The sequence below is a fragment of the Anser cygnoides genome, chromosome Z (genome assembly GCF_040182565.1).
Source record: "Anser cygnoides isolate HZ-2024a breed goose chromosome Z, Taihu_goose_T2T_genome, whole genome shotgun sequence".
Taxonomy (NCBI): Eukaryota; Metazoa; Chordata; class Aves; order Anseriformes; family Anatidae; genus Anser; species Anser cygnoides.
The window spans coordinates 41,356,014-41,377,728 of record NC_089912.1 but is presented as its reverse complement, the minus strand read 5'-3'; the positions used below and the strand labels follow the sequence as shown (position 1 = coordinate 41,377,728).

Below are 21,715 nucleotides of genomic sequence, written 5' to 3'. Positions count from 1 at the left end.
CATATTGGAAATACTAGGTGGAACCTTATTTTTATGTTTTACCACACTGTCACACGGCTGTAGCTAGGTTTGTCCTATTGAACGTATGCCATCTAGCGTTCGTGAGTATTTACAGTTGGTTGCTTTGATGTATGAAAAACAGCATGCAGCTTGGTGCAGGGCTGGTCTCCAAAATTCCACAGTTAGAGGGAGGAAAAAAAAAAAAAAAAAAACAAAAACCAACTGGCTGGATGTGACAAACAAGCAAACAAGACTTCTTTTTTTCTTTTAAAGAAAACCTGGACTAGACAACCTCTAGACATCCTTTCCAATCTCAGCCACTGTATGGAAACAGTGGAGAGTTAAAGCTATGTTTACCAGTCCCGCAGGTTAAATGGTTGAATTCAGCAGTTTCTGTGCTGCCTTCAGATACTCTACCCACTTTTAACATACAAACCCCCTGTTGCCTAAGACATGTTGAGTATAAACTAGAAAGGGTCCACTAGTACATTGCCACACATACAAAGATCAAACCATAGCTCTTTTGCAAAAGACCAAAATAAATTTTCAGTGCTGAAAATCTTTCCACCCCTTCCTGACCCACAGCACCAATCTACAATACCACCTATTCATTAAGAAAAAAAAAAAGAAAAAGAAAAAGAATAAAAGTTACCTAATTTCACAAGACTTTGATCAACAGACTGTATCCAATTCATTTGAAAATACTCAAAATAAGAATACTAACCATAGCACCAAAGACTCCAAGGCTATCTGAAGACGTGCCTTTGGTGTAGCACGTCATACTAGATCAATTTTGGAGTTTGGGAGAAATTCTCAAGTTTGGGAGGGTTTCTCACAGGGTTTCTGGGTTTTAACATTATTTTCTTTTTTTCTTTTTTCTTTTCCCCCCTGATGAGAGCTTTTTATATTTGAATAATCTTGTCTGTAACTACATGATATTTTTCAGAGAAAGCTCAGAAAATCTAACATCTTGTCTACTGGCAGCTTGTTCAATCACTTTTCAAACACGCACATTCCATACAGCACAACACATGCTAAGCTGAAAAGATCCAAATGCAGGGAAATGGAATTGCATGTCATGCATATCATGATTACATGTTTTCAAGAGTGTGAGATGTGGAGCTTCAAAAAACAAAACAAACAAATCAAACAAAAACGTAGCTATTTGCCATTTTTAAAAGGAGGAAAATAGGAAAAATACTTTTTCCCTTTTTCCATTCACCAGTGACTTTGCCTGACTGCCATGCCTTTTCAAATATGATTGAGATTGGTTTGGCAAGTACATCAGAAGATGACTAATATTAAGCCATCTCAACCTATTGCAATATGGTAGGGTTTTCGTATATCTTTGGATGAAATAAAACTTCTTTGGAAAACTATCTAAGAACAGAATACAAATTATAATTGACATTGATTTGTTTGCATACTTCTTTACAAAAATGGGCTTAAAATTTGTGTATATATATGCATATATCTCTAGGAAAGTATAACATTCTGATGTGTTTTTACTTAAATTTTAGTGGTTAATTCACACACAAAAACTTCACCATTACTTCAGCAAGGAAGACATCCATCCACCCACCAAATTCTGAAGAAGCCAAAAGACAATTTGTGATGGTCACTTCACTTGTTTTTGTTACTTCTCAATAACCATAGAATTTCCAATATTAATTCCAGTTTAGACCAAAACCCCAAAAACCTAATAGCATACCACATAAAACTACAAGTTAGTGGACCATCACACTATAATTACACTTGGAATTCAAATATGAGTATTTCATATCAAGTTGCTATTACAATAGAAGTATAGTATTTTATAACCGTAGGGGTACTGTAGGTCACTATGAGGTTTATGTACAGTTTGGTTGCCGTTTCAAAATATTTTGCTTAGATAAATGGCCCTGATAATGCAATTACAAAACAGCTTAATGATTTTTCCTTCTTATCATATATTACAATCAAAACACTAACATATAATCTGCCTATTTGTACTCTGTAGGTCTTCTTGCAAACAGAAGAAATGTCTAAACCTATCAATTGGTGACTCATGTTTCCACTTTTTTATTACTATACCCATAAAGCAAAGAGGTCACATCCTATAAATGCCTTAATCCAACTGTCAAAACATGCATACCCATACTCCTAAATAAATATTCAAAAGTCTTTCAGGCAGGCTGTTGGATTCAAGGTGCTGACTGATCTAATACAACTATCCTTACAGTACCAGGTACAAGCCGTACAAAATATCATTAGATACTGTAGACCATAGTTTCTAGATCCAATCTTTTCCCTCTATAATTCTGAAGATTGTCATCCCATTGTTTTTAATTGCTAAGCCATCTCCCTTTTATACATCCTCTCTCTTCTGTCAACTCCTACCAATAAACTACATCCATCTTCCAAACGCTCTCATCTTTATGCCCTGCCTTCATTCCACTCCTTGTCCACAGGATGTCCTCTCTAAACCAGCATTCAGAGCTGCTGCACTGGTCTTTCCCCTTCGTGAATGTCTTCTTTTGAAAGCACCAAGTCTTTGGAGCAGAGACAAAGAAGTATAATTTAAGTGTGCTAGCAGAGTAACGTTCTGTTATTTTCAGGTATCAGGATACAATAAAACAATGTAGACATGAAAGTCATTAACAAACAACTATAAACCAACAATTAAAACAAACATTTTACTTCCTGCTACATCTTAACTTAGACTTTTTTCTTCTCAGCCATGTGTGGTACCATGTACTGTATTCAATTCATAGTGTATCTGGTACATAAAACTATGTACAGGCCTTGTGTATAAGCTTTGCCTTCTGGGACACCTAGAATCCCAGATGATGCATGATACGCTGTTGATGCCAAGCATTTATGAGATTCGTAAGCATTATAAAGACACCCTGAAATAGAAATTTGCAGATTCAATTAAAACAGAAGAATTTTTAAAACTCTAGTCTTCCTATCTAAAATACTCAGTCTTTCATAAGTGGAAAATAAGATATGATGTACCATTTTTGAGTGCTATCCATTTTAAGAAATACATAATTTAAGTGCATAGTACATATGTTTTTTCACACTCTAAATAACAAGTTTGCATATAGCGTTGCTAACTATCTCATTATTTTGTAAGAGGTACAGCGTCACTATGTTTTCTAACAGGAAAGATTTTTGGTGCATTTTAAAATAGATTGTAATCACAGTTTAGGAAATGTTTTGTGTTAAGAATTTTGTTCAAGTTTTCAAACAAAACCGAGTAACTAAACAGTCCACAATAACAGTAAACTACAAGGCATTTCAACTTTAGCAGTCTAAACTGCTAAACTTCAATGGGCACAGAGACTGAGGTAAAAACAGATTCAAATCCTCCCTGGCAAAAGAGGATAATTTTTAAAGACATAGGCAGGTATGCAGCACTCCCACCAACAGGATTCTCAATTTCTTCATCTGTTTTTCATCACAGGATGAAACTTCTTTTTTGCCGTCAATCAATTAATTATAAAAATTAAACATTTAGTGAAATTTATAAGACTCAAGGTTTGCCTTTAGTAATGCCAAAGTTATTGCCACATGACAGCCCGGTTCCCTCAAAGATGCTGACATATTTGAAAACCATCACTTCTTAAGCCTGAAAGAGCAGTATCAAATGTACTACAACATTGTACATACCAGAAATGAATCTTTTATGACACAAGTCACTTCTTCCAGTGAATTCATCTGAATGGAAACCAGCTGGTCTAAAACATGTAACGTAGTGTTTTCAAGGCTTGGTAAGTGACGAAGCCAGAGACTGAAGACAGCTGATTCAGAAAGGGAGATTTTCTTCCTGGGTTAGAGGAAAAAAATACTGTTTTTTCTTTGAAAAACTGGAAGACGTGCAAAAATGTAACTTTTACTTTTTCTCTTTTGCTGCAGATCAACCTGCAGCAAAAGAGAAAATCTTGTTTGGAGTACTCTATTCAGTATAAAAAAATAGTGGCAAAGAGTAATAAGGAATCACCATCACCTAAAAATGATACTTTCTTACACATCATTAAAATCTAAAAGCATGGTTAAGCCGGACCCCAGCAAACGGAAATAGAGGGTTTGAGACTGGTGTTTGCTTAGCCCCAGAGAAAGGTTAGACTCTATGCCTACTCATTTTCATGCCCAGACAGTTTCCTGTAGACCTGTCCGCTCAGAGAGTATCAGCAGCTGGCAGGTAAGCATGAAGGTCCTACACAACTTTACTACTGGCTGCATCAAAGCATTACCTTTCTTTGCAAAGAAATAAGGAAAAACTCAAAAAGAACAAGGCAGAGGTAGGTAATTTTTGACCCTACCAACACCGACAGGAGCCAATGCTCCTGTCAGATAAATGCTTCAGAAGAGAAATATCTCTTCACCTAAAACTTTCAGCTATAGCTCAGCTGAAGTATAGTGTTATATCGCTAGGAAACAGAAGGCATAGTTTGTTTTGAGACAGCACCACAATGTGCTGGCACACATCAAAACCTTTTACAGTAACCACCCAAGAAGAACAGGTATTGCAGCACAAAACATCCTGGAACATTTTTGCAGCTATTATTATTGTTTCAGATCAAAAACTTAAAAACAAAACAAAACCTAAATAACAAGAAATACGTGTCTTGCAGTTAAGATTAAAAATAATTAGACAGAAGAGTACATGCAGACTGAAGCTACTGATAGAAAAGAAAAGAATATTAGCAGGAAGATTTAACTCCATTTTAGATTCTCATTTTTTAATGTATTTTATCATAGTCTTGCTTAAATATCAGCCTTCGAAATTCTGATTTCCATTGAAAAGCTGTTTTTTCATTCACGTCTATTTAATAGCTTACTTTAAAATTATACTTCTGTAGACGAGAAGAAATATATCCTTAGAATTTCAATTTTTTTTAGTACTGCTCAGTTTTGAGATGCTGTATAATTAATATGGTATCACTATTAAAGCACATATGCACATCAGAATAAATTACGAATCATGACAGATATTTTTCCACAATCCTCTTCTTTTCTTTATTTTTGCAGTAGCACAATAGGTATTGTAAACGTTACGCCAAGAAAAGAAATCTAAGAAGGTGTTCTTAGAGATATTCCAGCTCCAAGAGTTAAAAACCATATAGGAAGAAAACTGTAGTCATTATCTTTCTGGAACTGAAATTTCAGTCTCAGTGGGACACCTCTAAGTTCTGGGAGCATCATGAGCCACAGTTTTCTTTTTAGCATTAGTGACCCTGTTTCTTGGAGCAGGCTTCACCCGTGTTCAGAAAGAAAACAGCGTCCAAAACGTAATGACAGAGTTAGGGAACAGAATTAAATTATTAAAGTGGAAAAGAATACAAGTACTTTCATCTTAAGATCACAAGATCTTCAGTAGCAGGCCAAGAGTGTACCATGCAAATGACTTGTGAGCCTACATCTGCTCTCAGGGAAACCAAATACTTTTGTCCAGGGCCCTGTATGAGTCACTTTGTCAAAAGACACATGAACTGAATTATTTTTGCTCACTGTGATAAACAAGTAGCTCAAAGATTAAGCAATGTTTATTTTAATCAGAAGGACCTCTTACAACCGTCTAAAGGATTCAGATTCACTTTATAAAGTGGCAAAAGTATGTCACGGTCGACTGCCTGTTGGCTCACTGTCATTAGTATAAACTGTCATTGCTGAAACTGTGTACTTGCTCTGCATTTCTGCTTGTAGACCACACTCAATCTGAAGCCATGCAAAAAGGACAACTGAAAGGTAGCTCACTCTTTTTGGGGACTCATCTTTCACTACAGACTTTGCACCTTTCACTACAGACCTTCACATTCCTTTTCCACTTGTTTTTCTTGACTTCCAGGAGTACGTGCACAAACTAGTACCTGTGCTTTTTCTATTGATTACTGATTTTTGCTGGAACCCTCAGAGGAGCAATGATGTATATAACGTTAAAACATCTCAGAAATAATGCTGCTGGGTACGGGGAAGCAATTAAAACTTTGATCAAAAAAGAAGAGAAATGGATAATTGTAGTAAAGGATTCACAAAGGATCCTTTCTAGTATCAAAAAAAAATCTGTAATACATAATTGCAACTTGATCACTGTTTTTTGTTGTTGTTTTTGTTGTCGTTGTTGTTTGTGTTTTACATTTTTATTTGCCTTTTTATTTTTAAAGCTTTGGTTTTTATTTCCCTAGCATTAGGTGATCTTTTATTTGTCCCACGCCAAGATCACCAAGTCCTCTGAAAATAATGACAGTCCTAGAGCAAGTCAAGAGAAATGAGCAGTGCACAGATCTGATATTCTTGCAACTGCATCCAATGTTATCTCACAAATATGTTGTAACATCCTTCATTAAAATAGGCTACTTCAAGTCTGGCAGCTTCAGAAGGAGTTCAGAGAAAGTCATTTCACATGCGATTAAAACACGAGATGCCAGAGACTCCTAAACCAAAGATAAGCTGTCATCTGTCAGGATTGAGTGGAATTTCCTAGCTGACCAAAGGTGACAGAAATTGTCCAGTGACACAGGTACACAACAACTTCGTCACAAAACAAAATTCAGAACCATCTTTCTCAGTTACAACTTGCATAAATCAAACTGTCTTTTCTTCCCTGGCACAGCCAATCTTGCTGATGTTCAGCTTCTCTCAGCTGGCTTTCATCCATAGATTGATTTTATCAAAACAGTGGCTTTAGTGGCAGCAAAACAAGCAAAACTGTATTTCACAAATTGCTTCTATAAGCCTCATTAAAAATAATCTGCTGAAAATCAGCAGAACTGAAAATCTTGAGAACCATTTTCACAGAAAAAAAAAAGAGAGAGAAATATGGAACCACTTAAACAAGAATTTATCTTGTGCATTGAAAAGTAAAGATGGCTCTCAAAATGTCTAGTTACGCATGCTGATACACCTAGATGAAAAGTAGATAACATTTCTATTAAAAGTGATCATATCTTTCGCCAGCTTCATAAATCCTAAAACTTTTACCTCCGTTTTAGAGAAAAGGTGGGATGAAGTCACAGTTAATATTTCAAGCTGTTATGCCACAATTTGTATACCAGCACTAAAATTCTGCTTTGGCCAACAACCTGAGCTCTGCCATTCAAATGTAAAGAAAATATTTTATTATAACACAGAAGATGTACAGTGCACTCAGCATACAAATCTAAAGCAAAGACATTTAATTGAATTAAGAATCTTTATCACAGAAAGCAGAAAGATCATACAGACCTTACTTTAAATTATACAGCTACTTACTTTAAAAAGGCATCATTCACAGCCTCCAGGAACTGTGAGCTCAAGATTTCTTTTGGTGCACCTCCATGGTAAAGAAGAAGAGTTTCCAGCAGTGGAGTTATATCAGGCAAAGTAATAAGAGGGAGACAGAAAAGGGACACAGCATTCACACGACTGGCTGGAACTCTGAGGAAAAATAAATACAGTTCCTGTTTTAGAAAAGTCAAAATTTAAATTTCTAAACCAACAGGGTAAGAGAAACAAAATTAATTCCAGAAGATTAAACACAACAGATGAATACGTTGATTTGTAATTATACATTGCCTATTGCATATTGTCTGAGAGAAGCGTGATGTTTTAGCACTCAAAGAATACCACGTGAGGGATATCAACCCAATTCTGAAGTGCAGCTAGTTATGTTCGCTCAGTAATTACTGCCTTCCTAGCAGGAAATGCTTTGCCCTTCCCAGAAAACAGCAAAGCACAGGTAAAGAAGACTACAGTTTCACGGCTCCCGTGGAGGTTTGCTAGATTCTCACAAGAGAAAACCTAGCTGCTTTTAACACCTCCTGTTTCCTTGACCTCTCTCCTCTCAACAGAGAGAACTTCTATAAACCAAACACTACAAATCCTGCTGACTTCAAGCATTCAGGCAAAAACTGTTTGTCTTACAGCTGAAGAAATATGTAATGAATTTCAATCTTTATGTACGAACCACTCACTTGACCTGCTTGCTAAAACTGCATGCTTGGAAATGACTAAAGATAGTGATTTAGCTTGCCACAAGACTAAGAATAAAAATGTCACTTATAAACATATTTTGAAACATGAAAGCTGATCCCAAAATATGTTGCCTAAAGGTCACTGGCATATGTTGTGACAAAATGCTATGATTTGTAGACACAGAACCATAGTGATACCCACAGTGAGAGAAATAAAACATGACACCTTTTCAAAGACTCAAATTTCTGATTAAGTACCCAATCAAACATATACTTAAGGTTTTTCATGCTGAAATACTTTGAGATGCAGTTTTGCTATGAGAAGTGATTATGTAGGAATGGTAATTATTAGGCTAATATTTATTCTGCAGTAGTATTTTCCAGGCAAAGTTCACAGGCCTTAGACTCTTTTTGAATCAGTTTCCTTTAAAAAAATAATCCAGGATTAGCAAATCTTTAGCTGCTTACTTTACTGTTACTTTTAACTCTGGAAGATAAACCCTGCAAAGGCATTTTTTTCTTCTTTTACATAATCTTTAAAATATGTTCTTGGAGAACACTGTGCAGTGCATGCAGTTCACTGTGTGCAATGAATTTCCACAGATATTGTCCATGTTGCTGTGAGCATCACTGAACAGAGAAATGAAAACAAAGTACACCTGTAACTGCAAGCCCTATTTGAGGGGTTGGAATTAGATGATCTTTAAGGTCCTTTCCAAGCCAAACCATTCTATGGTTCTACGATTTGTCTCTGTAAGTTAAACCAACAGCCATATCATCATTTCTATACTCCAAATCCACTTGAAGTTCAAACTTTTCCTTTTTTCCTGGTAGAAACTAGATATTCCCCTTCTCAACAGTCTCATTAGCTTTTCAGCTTAGTCTGTTTCACCCTATATTATAAAATGTGAGCGTTTGTTTTCTACATTCAACAAAGCTTTGTGGTGCTCCTGACTAATCTGTCTACATGATCATTTATACTTTTTTACACGTACATCTAGGTGCAAGAAGGAAAGGAGGAAAATAGCCAAACTATGCAAGAAAAACAGAAGGAATCACAGCACTGTGAGGATCTTTCAATCAGTCTCCTCTTTCCTATAAAGTTGCTGGCTATATGGCATTATATAGGTAATAAAAATCATTTCATCAGTGTCAGCAGCTTTGACTCTGAAGAACAGGGTATGCACCAATACACTTTGAGAATAATAACTTTTAGAGTATTTACAAAAGATTATGATTGATGTTTCAAAGCCAGTAGAAAGGCACAATCATTTCGAAAATAGTTGTAACAGGCAAATGTATTTTTTTTTTTTATGTAGTGTGGATGAAGAAGGTGATTATTCACACTGACTACATCTAGACATGTACGAACACACTACACGACATTGCAAAATGATTATTAGCATCTCCTGATAATCTGGATTGGAGATCTGCCCACAGCACATCACAATTTCCCACACACCCACTTTTCCAGACTTTCTTCCTTAGAAAACCAGGGCATGGAAGCAGTTTAAGGGTGGAGATGCTATGTGCTTGGGTACATTTAAGATATTTGTTTGTGAAACACACGGTATTGCCACAGCACTATTTGGTACCAAATTAAGGAACTAATAATAGAAGGAAAATGAGGGAGCTTATTTAAATGAGCATGGAAAATTTTCTCATTAATAACAAGTGCAAAGTAACACTTACATATAAAACCATTACACAAGAAAAAAAATCCTTTGGAAAAAAAAAAAGTGTTGTTTTGTTTTGTTTTTTTCAGTAACTGCCAGTTAAGTTTGGCTATAAGAAGGTATGCAGCAGTAAACACAGTGATTATCAGGTAACATGAAGCACAGCTTAGCAAGCTTGTCCACACCTGAAACTGTCTACATGCATAACCAAAACTTACCAACTGAAGCCTAAGTACTTGCATTTCCAAGACTGCAAAAATGCCCTCACTGTACTGTAATGATCAATACTAAAACATATCAAAATAATGTTTAGGTAACACCTACCTCCCTTGAACGGTAAGTCCATTAAATTGATTTCCTCTGAGCTCTGTTACTAATGAGGAGACCATCTGTAAAATAAAATAAAATAAAATAAAATATAAATAAAGTAAAATACACATACTGCAAAGAAACAGACATTAGTCACATTGGTTCTCTGTATGGCTGACATTCTGTGAAGTTAGTAACTTTCCCTGCTGTTCTATTTAGTTCTATTTTTTAACTCATTGGGGCCAAATTAAAGTTGTCCAGATCACTGAGTAAACTGTTCAAAATGTTTTTGATCATGTTATTTACCTTCCACATTTGAAAACTAACAAGCTATTTTAGCTCTGCCAAGAGCTGAGGCAAAATTTTCAGAGAAGCAATAATCCTAGATGTTTTGTCTAATTTAAGTCTACCTATTATGAAATATTACTCCTATTGTTTAATATATTAAACATAAAATCCACTTTTCTTAGGATTTAAGGCATATCTACAATTTTAAGTGCAGTCAAAGAAACATTAAAAAGTCATGTTCTTGCACACAAAATAATATATATAACTTAATCTTCACAGGGAAAACTGAATGATAGGGCAGGCATTTTTGTTACAAAGCCACAAAAAAATTATCAACCTCTATTACAACTTCTATGTTTTAATCAAAAATATTCTCTTCCGTCCAAAGATCTCCCACCTCATTTTCTCCCTTAAAAGGCTGTAAAAGGAACGGAGGTAAGAAAAGATAAACAAAGTTCAGTTCATGTTCCTTATAACAATGACAACTCCATGTATGTGCTTATAAACTGGTGATTTATTATAAATAAAATCTCAATTGCACAAAACACTTACATTTTCAACTAAGTGACAGTAATAATCTGCTGATGTGTAGCCAAGAGCTGATATGAATGTCGTGGTTTCAGCTTCATTACTTTCCCACTTAGATGAAGAAAGGAGATGGCACAGCAAACTCTGCAAGAAATTAACAGAAGGGAAAAAAAAAAAAAAACACGATGTGTTAGGCTACAACATGACCTGTGAAAAGAACTGACTGCTATTTACCTGTATCTGGGGAAGATCTCTTGACGGGTTGTGGTCATTTTATACCATATCATCAAGACAGAGGAGCAAGCAGCTCCTCCAAGCCATTAGGAAAATGCCTCAGCTACACTACAGTCAAACACAGGTCCATACGCCACATGATTTCTGTAGTTCTAGAATGGCAAAAGAGCCCATGTCAAAGCAGACTGAGCTTAGGCAGCTTTCAGTTCTCTAGGAGCCATTTCGGCCATTTCAGTCAGATATGGCCCAGACAGCAGTAGCCATGTTGCAACACAGGAAAAAAAAATAAAATAAAACAAACAAAAAACTATGCATGTAGCAGTACCCTGATCAAGAAGAAAAAGCATGAAGTTAAGGTTTACTTTTCCATATCACTCCTATAAGAGGCCCCAATATGTGCAGTCATACCTAACACCTTGTGACATAGGGCTAGGATTAGCAAACACTGCAAAAGACCTACATTTTAAAAATATGCTATTAGAAGAAAAGTTCAGATGAAAGCTCAGTGACTTCTCTGGTCTTGGGGGCGTTACTCTATGTGTACTTTTTAGAAGGGTGATCTGATTAAAGATTCTAGAATAAAAAAATAAAACCCACTTAGTTAATTTTCTGCTTTCAGAAATCCAAAAATATTTCTACACGTTTTTGTTGAATATCCCTAGACAACTGCTTCAGAAGTCCTGGAATTAGATATATGCCTTTTTTGATATATTAATGTAGAAGAGAAGATAAAAAAGGAGAAACACACCAGAAATCTAAGAAAACTATTACTACAAAGTAAACAACAAGCATTTGGGACACATTATTTATAGTATTTTTGTTTAGGGTTACTTTACTATGTTGGAGACTGAAATGCCTAAATACCATTTTCTTTCATTGTAAACTTTTTTCCCGAATAGCCATCACCAGAAGAAATTGCTGCTCTTGCGCCATCTAGTGACGCCCCTGAAATTAAAGAAGGAAAATGCTAAGGCAACACAGTTTCAAAAGAAATAACTTAAAAGGAACTTTTGCATTCCTAAGGGAGGAAAAAGGGGGGGAGGGGAGGGGATTTTCAAAATGTGTAAGTGATTAAAAAGACTAAAATCTGTTAAACTACGCAATCTCATAACATACCTTGAATAATTTATTAATCTGGAACCATTAATTATATTTTTTTCCATTTCAACTATTACTCAAGTTAGCCTTTATTTTCAGAACACTATCAAGAGTTCAGACAAGTAGTTCCCACGCAGCATGAGGGTTTGGCAAGTAGGATCAGATCTCCAGTTGAAAACAAAATAAAGCAGGAGGTAGATGAGATGCTGAGATGACATTTTGCTAGAGGTAAGGTGGAGCTTGAAACACACAAAGTCAGTTGGACTGTTCAGTGAAAGACTTCAATAATGGGAAGAACAAACTATTTTCCTAAGGACAAAACAAATCAAATGCTCTTTATGTGAAGAGTAATGCTCTTGTGTAACAGTCATTGTTAACATTTAATGAAGGAAAAGACAAGACAAAATTACGAAACATCACCAATCTGCTTATGGCCTCCGACACTTACCCAACGATTTTTTGCTTGTTTGTTTTGCAGGGCTTTGGTTTGTTCCCTCACCCCTCTTCCATACGTTTTACTACATCCCTGCTGGGATTTTGCAGATCACTTCAGCTATTTTTCTGGAATACACAAAACCTCTGAACAGCCAGAAGGGGGCAAGGGAAACAGGGCCAAGGAAATGCTGTAGTCAATATGAACGACGTGTTAGGTACGTATAGGGAAAGGTAGGTATTAAAAAGTGAAAAACATTAAGAATTCAGCTCCATGTCTTATATACTTCATTTTGCAGACCCTACTGCCATTGCAAAGCCTGAGACATACTTACATTCAACATAGACAGGAAATTTGGTGACAATAATATAAAGCATTAAATGTGTTTAAATGCTTTCTTTGGTGAAAAAGATGCCCAGACAGTTCTCATCCTCTCTAGAAAATTTAGTTTATTTAGTGCACTTAACTCTGGTTGTAAGTAATGATTCTATACCACTATACATTGCATTAGGAGATAGCTGTCTGAAAAAAAAAGTAAACATACAGTCCACTTCTATATTTGTATAAGGCTCATTGTTTCTTAAAAACAAGATGCTTTAAGTTATTCTATCACATCATCTTATAACAGCATACTTATGTGTAAGTACATAAATGGAATGGAAGGGGTAGATAATGGCCAGAAATAAAGCTTATACCTAATAACCTTCAAATACAGGTAATTTTTTTTAATTTATTATTTATTTTTTTTGCATGTGAGTTTTCCAGTCACTTAGCAGACAATCTCCATAAGGCAAACTCGGTAGTTGACAGAGACCAAGTTATCTAGGTAGAGCATGGTAAGAGAAAATGAGCAAACTATTCCAAGAGGCTACCGAGTCAGGTAAAGCCAGAGGACTACCACCCATTCCTACCCTTTTGTGTATGGTTGAATGAGGCTGCAACAAGGAGTCAGCAAAATATTGAAGGGGACTTTATATCCCTTGGAAAGACGTCACAAGGATCAGGAGCACATAAATCTCTAACCTCCCAGGTGGAGAACGGAACTCAAGAAGAAGACGACGACAAACAGATTGGGTGAACGGTGGGGTGCACGGCTGGTGCCACACTCAGGGTTTGGGCTTCTACAGTCTCAGATGCACTTTTGAGACACCAGGTGTGTCGACACCAGATGGGACGCACCTGACAGGGGGTAAGAGTGTTCTGGGCCCAAGCCCTTATTATAGCAAGGCTTTAAACTAGATTCAGCAGGGGAAGGGGATGTGCCTCTGACTGACAGAAAAGAACCAGGGAACACTGACATGTTAGGAAGCAACAGGGAAATACACCTGCGAGTTGTCCCAAAGGAATTATGAAGGGCTCCTCTAAACAGGTGACGCAGCTGAAAGCCCAGCTGAAGTGCCTCCACACCAACGCACACAGCATGGGAAGTGAGAAGGAGTTTGAAGCTACTGTGCAATTAGAAAACTATGACTATATTTAGAAAATCATGATATAATTGCTATCATGGAAACGTGGAGGGACACATCACACAACTGGAACACTGGAATAGACGGCTACAAGCTTTTCAGAAGAGATAGGCATGAGAGGAGGGGCAGGGGTGCTTCCCTCTATGTTAAGAAATGGAAAGATTGTGAAGAGCTGCCTCTAAGAAACAGCCATGGACAGGTAGAGAGCTTGTGGGTAAAAGTTAAGGATTGGACCCATAAAGTACACTTGAGTCTATGGCAGAAATAACGCATTCAGAATGGAAAATAACAAGGTGCCATGGTTCTGGAAAATGAACAGCAGCAAGGCACGCTGTCATATCAGAAATTATTTCTTTCTGTTCTAGTTTGATTTTCCTCACCACTGATTCAGCAGGAGGCAGAAAGGAAACCATCTTAGTTTTACTTGCAAGAGGATACATCCATCTCCACAGCCTTGGATTAAAGTTCTGTGACAGAATCCCTTTCAACTTGAAATTGAATTAATCAATTTTCATAAAGCTCTCATAGTGAACAACTTCCTTAAACTACCTTGCCCATGCCTTTATTATACTGATGTATTTTATATTGAGTAATACTCTATTAACTGAATTGGCCATCACCTGATGCACTGAGGTTTCTGATATCTTTAACAGACAGAAAATCCTGTAAGTATGTGCATGAAAATATAAAATTATTTACGTCATCCACGTAAACACGGTGCTTGGTATCTACCAAGCTTTGTAGCAGAGGAGGCCTGATGTAGCTTTTACCCCTCTGATTCATAGATTGGCTGTAAGAGTGTCTCTCGTCAGCTCACTCAAGGAAGGTGGTGGGAATGAGAATAGACTTGAAACTGAAGTCTTTCCTCTGAGAATGGAAGTGGAGAAATATGAATCGCTGTGTTCCTGCTTACTGTTCACCTGAATCTAAACGAAATTAAGTAACTGAGAAACATTTCCTTCATATCACTTTTCCATTAAGCTAAATACCATTTTCCAATTAAGCTAAGACAATTCTTTAGATACTTCTTTTTAAGTAACAAAGGCTGATTTCTGTGTGTTACAATGGGTTTGCTGAGTCGTTCCATTCAGTTTGTTTCCCAGAGACAAACCATCTCTTTGAATACATGCTTCAACAAAAGCCTGGAAACCACTTTCCAGAGCAGAGTTTGCACCTCTGCTGAGGTAAGCTGCACGGCACTGGGCAGGTAAAACCCAGCCAGCATACACAACTCCGTACAGGAGGAGAAGGTGTTTGGTCTTTTGGTAGTGCTATTACTAAGCAGGAATTCAAACAGGTCTAAAGGCTTTTCCCCCTTCTTTCTGTAATAGCAAATATCACCTCCAGTATTGGGGTGGGGGGGGGGGAGGAGGAAGTCAGATTTAAAGGTATGATTTCTTTTGAAATTAAATAGTGGGGGCTTTGTTTAGTATTTTTTAAAATTACAAGATTGTGTGACAAGTTTTATTCTGGAATCTGCATTTGTGTAGCAACTGTCCTGGAACTGCTGACACCAAGGCCTTCCAGAGAACCAAATAAACCAATTTGTTTCTGGAAACTTCTCAACGCAGTCTCTCTAATGTATTAACGATTTTGAATGTCCTTGAAAGCAGATGTTAAGATAAACAGCGGCAATATGTTTTGGAGGGAAAAGACGGATGGTTTCACTAGGATGAGCCTACTGAATCTGATACTAATTAGGACTTCCCAGTGACACTATTGTGCTTTTTTGCCAACTTGGATGAGTCAGTCAAAGTGACAGGTAAAGCAGGAGGGAACAGAAGGAGCTATCATTTATCCTAAAGGATCTTTCTCCTCTTTATTTATTTATTTATTTTTATATTATCTTTCTAAGTAAAGTGCCGTTATTTTTGAGAAGAGATTATTAATGACATTTTACTGAAAATTACAACGTATGTGAATTTGTTGGAATTCATACAACACGGATACCCAAGGGTAAATTTCTTAAATCTGATCACATAACTGGTTTATTTCTGACCTCTCCATCTGCTTAGACATGAACCAGACTTTCTCTGCTGTGCAAAGAAAAAGCAGGTATAATGCAAAAAGCTAAATCTTATTCAGAGGAAGCATTAGAAGTAAATGCTATTTCCTCCTTACATTTTATCAGGTTTGGGAATGAATATTTCTTGTATGGCAATGATTTCAAAAGTCTCCAGATCAGTTTTGCTCTGAAGTGCTCCCTGTACTGTCAGATGGGTCCATTGCTTTCAACACAGGTCTAGAAGAGAAGAGATCTCACTCTATTTCCAACCCGGCATTAAAAATGCTTCATGACTATGTAATAAGTTGAAACATTAGTGATGATTTTGATTCAACATAACTTCCAATCTTCCATTCAAAATTTCTTCCTTTAAAGAGGAAGTGTTCCATCTTCTCAAATTAATTCTTAAATCATTTGACCAGAGTCCTCAGGAAGCAAGGTAAGCACATTGCCCTGATGTGTTTAAATTATTCCCTGGTTGCTTTTTGTTTGTTTGTTTATTAGCTTTCAGCAGCCCAATCCAACCCAAATACCTGCCGATAATTTTTAGTCAATTTTTCTTTAAAATCCTGCCTGAAGGCTTGAGAGTTTTAATGTAGATGGTATGGGACACGATAAATGATTGTCAATAAAACACAAGCTGGTCTGGTATTTTTAGAACCTTTATACTATGAAATAAACAGACAGTTATGGAGAATCATAGCAGCTAAGTCTGTAAATGTCAAGGAAGCCTGCTCATTCAGAGACCAACCATTTACAAAAGCAATTCTGTCAGCAGGATGCTAACATATCACAATTTGTATTATTTCCAAACACTTATCCAATCATAACAAAGTCTGTGACTTTTAATTTTGCTTACAGGACCTCTTGCTCACTTGCTCCTTAGTTCCAGGAAAAGACAGAAAATTAGTTTTCCACAAACCAAAACCAACAAGAAAATAAGGTAGTAAAACATCATACATATTTAAACATAATGTAGCTTTTAGAGCACTAGTTTACTCTAAACAAAATTGTTTTCTAAACTTTTTATACAAATCTCAGCATTTAAACTAGGGGGAATTACATGGCATATATTGTTAACAACTTAATTATTACCAAAATGTAAGAGTGTGTTTTACAATCTAGTAAAAAAAAATCTTTATTTACTTATCAATGATAACCTAATGAAAATCTCAAATTTCTGCCTTAAAATTCAAACATTTTTAAAACATACTTCAAATACACAAGTTGCTATACTACATACACTAAACACAGTAAATGCTATACACACATATTTAAATGATTAGCTAGTCAACAGAACCTCCCACTTTACCCAATTGAGTCTATTCCAGTAACCACTCAAATGTTTTGCACAAACAAATCACTTAAGTTTCAACATAACTTTAAGCTTAAAATATTCCTCAGTAAATACTGGATCATGGCCAAAGTGCCTAAGTATAGGGTGGGGAGGGGTTTTCTTCCTACATTTCTTTCTGACATTTACTGTCAGGAAGTTTTTTTGTTTCAGCCCAGTTTATGGATACACATTTTTTACATTTATGGGATGGTTTTCATCAGCTAAATTTCCATACCAGCACATTAAATAAAATTGTTGGCCACAAGTACATGGTTAGTATTTATTGGAGCTTCTCATTTTTCTTCTTATTCACTTGGAATGACAATCCAAAATCTGCCCACATCTAAATTTCCATTGATAACCATGAAAGACTAGCCAATAGTAAACAAATTACTCTGCTAAATTCTCCTACAGATACAAGGGCCTTGGCATTCGAGAATCTGACCAAGTTAAAGAAAATCTATAGACAAATGACTATACTGAGTTAATATTACTTTAGAGTTTAAAAAAAATAATAATAATTGGGAAACAATATTATTCTTTCACCAAATTGATGTTGCCAGATGTACAGAATTCATTGATTTTCACATATTACTGGGCAGGAAGGCATAGATTCTATCAAGTTCTCCACACTTCACCTGATGCAAGAGAGACCTTCATCCCATTTTGCCTTCCAACCACATAAGCAGGCTTACCTTTAGTCCATGTTTGCAGCAGAACTGCTCAAATGTTCTTACATTAGGCCAATTTCCTTAATTTTGCATCAACAATTGTAATTGCAATTTGTTTTTTTAATAAAATAATAATTGCTAAAATACACAGAAGGACTATGAAGGACTAGAAAGGCTTAATGGCAAAAAAATATATATCAAAAGATCATTCAGACTGATTTCGGTTTTTGTTAGAAACTAATACATGCTATTAATTGCATTCATCTTGCTAATACATGTAAATTCACTAAAAGAGTACGCTTACGTTTTTCCTCTAATTCTTAAAATGGAAGAAAAGTGTTACATTCTTCCATACAATTCAAAATTAACCTGATCCTGATTTCCAAGTGGTATGCAGCAAAGAAAACTATGGGAAAGGGGGAGGGAAGCTGCATTGTTGTTCTCTCACCAATTTAAGCTCTGTTAACTTCTGTGAGACTAGGATAGGAAAAACATGTTGCAGTACTACTGTGGCTAAGACCACACAACTTTGTAATGGATGAGTTCCAAAACCTAAGTTCCATCTGCAAATCACTAACAAAACCCTTGGAAATCATAAGAAAAAGCTTAGGAATTGTGGGGCTGGCAAGCTTTGAGGCTACACTTGGCCTCAAACAGGAAAAGCAGTTTCAAATCTCCTCTTTTCTTTCTCCTCTCTCTTTTAAAAACACCCACCTAGAAAGCACTATTACTCTTTGTATTAAAAAGGAGAGACTTTTGCTGCTGAAATAAAACACACATTTACACTAACTTACAAAAGGAAATTCAATAGCTTTACCAGAGTCAACCGTAAATCTCTTTTTTTCAGTCCTCAGGTTTAAGTAGCCAGAGATTTAGAATTAATTTCCCTCTTCCTTCCACAATTTTCAAGAGCCAAAATGCAAGCTTTCCACAGAAGAATTTTTTAAATAAAAGGCAAAACAAAACAAAACAAACAAAAAACACCACAAGATGAAGACATTTAAGTTTAGGAAGACTGGGTGCATCATAATTTTTTTTCACTTTTCAGTTTAAATCTTTAAGTCTAATACTTTCTAGAGAAAATAATTTATCAATAAGTATATGTCCTCCATATCAGTTTTTTATGTTTCCATTTGGTGTGTGTTGCAAATACTCAAAGGTCATCCAACCTAGGACGATGTTCAGGATAAATTATTTTTAGTCTGTTGTTTTTGGACTTCATAAATATCAGGTTGTTAAAAGTTTAAAGGGATAAAAACGTTCTTAAACTTTTTAGTTAAAAAAAATGCACATATAATGGTGATGCAATAACTGCTGGTCACTAATTATAGTAGGCTGAGCAAAAATAGCTAATGCCAGCAGAATTCCTTCAAATGGAGACCACTTTCTTGTTTGTCAGTAACAAATCATTATTCTTTACTAGAGCCACCTGGCACTACTAAAGTGCTTTGAGAAATGTCAGCTGGCTAGCAAATTGTGACACTTGCTGTTAAACCTCAAGCAGCTTTACAGGAAAGCAGAATCCTTAGTTTCCCATTTTGTTCTTTGAGATCCTTAGCTTTTGTTTATTTTGACCCAGAAGCCAAGAAATTATTTATATTCATGTTAGCTTGGCATTGTTAAAGAATTGTCTATTTGAAAAAAGTACAATTGAGATCTGCTTTTCGACAGCCTTTTGTTATTATCACGCTATTCTTAACCAGAAGAATTTGGTAAGAAAGCCAAATACTTTCACGTCCTACCAAGCAATTATCTATAGGTAGATAGAGAAAGTCCAAGTCAACTTGTAAAGTTGATTCACAAAAGGGTAAGTGAGAAGGCTAACAATCAAGATGCATGATCTTCAATAGTTTAGAAATGACTAAGAATTCCTTCAGGTTGACTTCCAAAAACTGAAAGAACAACATTAGAAAAAGTTGTCAGTGAACTAAGTAAAACTTTGGGACAATAATCATGAAAATTGATTATGCGCTGTGTGTAAAAATCCATCTCCATTCCTAAATGTTCTCTCTATATTAAAATGAGCCAGCCCCAATTTCTTCTTGTATGAATCTCTCTGAACACCCTCAATCACTCTTTGATCCTTTATTAACAACACTGATTTAGTACATAATTTATTAGAATTCTTGAATATATACTATCACTGTATTAACTACTTAATAAGCTTTTATTCGCAGGTCAATTGGCTAGAGTGACACACAATAAACAATCCTGAGAATCTTGATTTTTAATCTACTAGCGGCAGAATTGTGTATTAGCATGTAGAAGAGGCAGATATGTCAAATCTTAAGCAAGTATTATTAACTAATTCTAAACAAAATGTAGGTTTTAGAATATTCGAATACTTTTTTAATACAGAAGCATTTTAAATTCTGAGCAAAAAGTATGGATGCACAGACAGTACAAAAAGAAAAATGCACAAGTGGAAAATTAAACTGCAGCCAGAAAAGCCCTTATATTATATGTCTACCACAACCAAGCAATACCAGACATTTAAAGTCATTTTTATTAGCATATGCTTGCACCAATCAAATATGGGGAGAATAATCTATGGTCTTCCTTTATTTCATGAGCATTACATTTCTCTAAAAGAAAAATAAGAAACTCATAAAGAAGAAAGTTTCATTTGCCCAGACCGGGCACAGAACAGATCACACTGCTAGCCTGACTTTACCCAATTGTTTAATGACAAATATATGCATTATCAGAACATGTTACTGAAATTGCCAACACGTTATAAAAGCCATCAAAGAGCTTCCCGTAAATAACAACTAGAATTTACTAATAACTTGCAACTAAAACATGATTTAGCAATCCATGAAAAGTAAAAACAATTTATGTTTCACTGATCCTAGACCAAATTAGAACCTCCTCCTGGTGTTCCTGAGAGAAGCGGATCTCAGTAGGTGTGTACCCACTGTAATCACACATGCTTAAACAGCTGGTGCAGCTGAACAAACAAACACATTAAACAACGGTTCCAAAATTACCCCGTCTCTGGCCCACGTATTTTGTGTATGCACATGACATATACACCAGGGGACAGGAATAAAGAAGGCCAGCAGCTTGGAAGAGCCTGTTATCCTTTCCAAGTTGATAAACGGGACACAAACAAATTGCAGAAATGGGTAAGAAAAGTGCCTTTATTGCTCATTACTCCCTTGGGGCATGCTGCAACACAAGCAGACTTGGTTTTCAAAATGAGGTTTAACCAGTAACTTATAAGTTGAAAGCTCCCATATCGCATTAGGAATTCATTAAGTCTTAGGGCTATAATCAATAATGTCAGATCTTAAAAGTGCACATATATCTCATTTAACAGTCATTTGCTCTCTGTTTTGATTCAAAAGAAAGCCAACTTTCAACTGTGAGTTATCCAGTGAAAGAGTTAAGACATTCTTTCAAGCTCATTTACATACTTGAGTTCTTTCCACATATGCTTCAATACCGTGTAAAAACTCATCTGTCAAAACCTATCTTTTCATGCCTGTACTCTTCTATAATGGAATTACAGCATTTGTCCTCAACTGCAACTGATTTACATACTCCAAAAAGGCCTATAAATACTGTGTAAGTATTTGCATGACACCCACCTTAGCCATTTAAATCTATTTCATGAAATTCAAGACTCCAGGTCAGTATATGTCAAACATTAAGGAGGTGAAATCAGCTTCCAAAGCAGTAAACGGGATGCCAGGTGCAAAAAAAAAAAAAAAAAAAAGTTCCTGGTCATT

The 21,715-nt window shown here is 35.9% G+C and overlaps 1 protein-coding gene across 9 annotated transcripts in view; it reads right to left on the bottom strand.

Annotated features, from left to right (window-relative positions):
- FANCC (FA complementation group C) overlaps positions 1 to 21,715 on the bottom strand; it is an 86,098-nt gene that overhangs the window by 20,315 nt on the left and 44,068 nt on the right. For all 9 annotated transcript variants that reach the window (XM_048080533.2, XM_048080534.2, XM_066988975.1 and 6 more), the window contains 4 exons: positions 10,763 to 10,882; positions 9,938 to 10,002; positions 7,237 to 7,401; positions 3,655 to 3,811 (listed from right to left, as the gene is read on the bottom strand). In XM_048080533.2, coding sequence (XP_047936490.1) covers positions 3,655 to 3,811; positions 7,237 to 7,401; positions 9,938 to 10,002; positions 10,763 to 10,882 — 507 coding nt within the window. The remainder of the gene's footprint in view (positions 1 to 3,654; positions 3,812 to 7,236; positions 7,402 to 9,937; positions 10,003 to 10,762; positions 10,883 to 21,715) is intronic.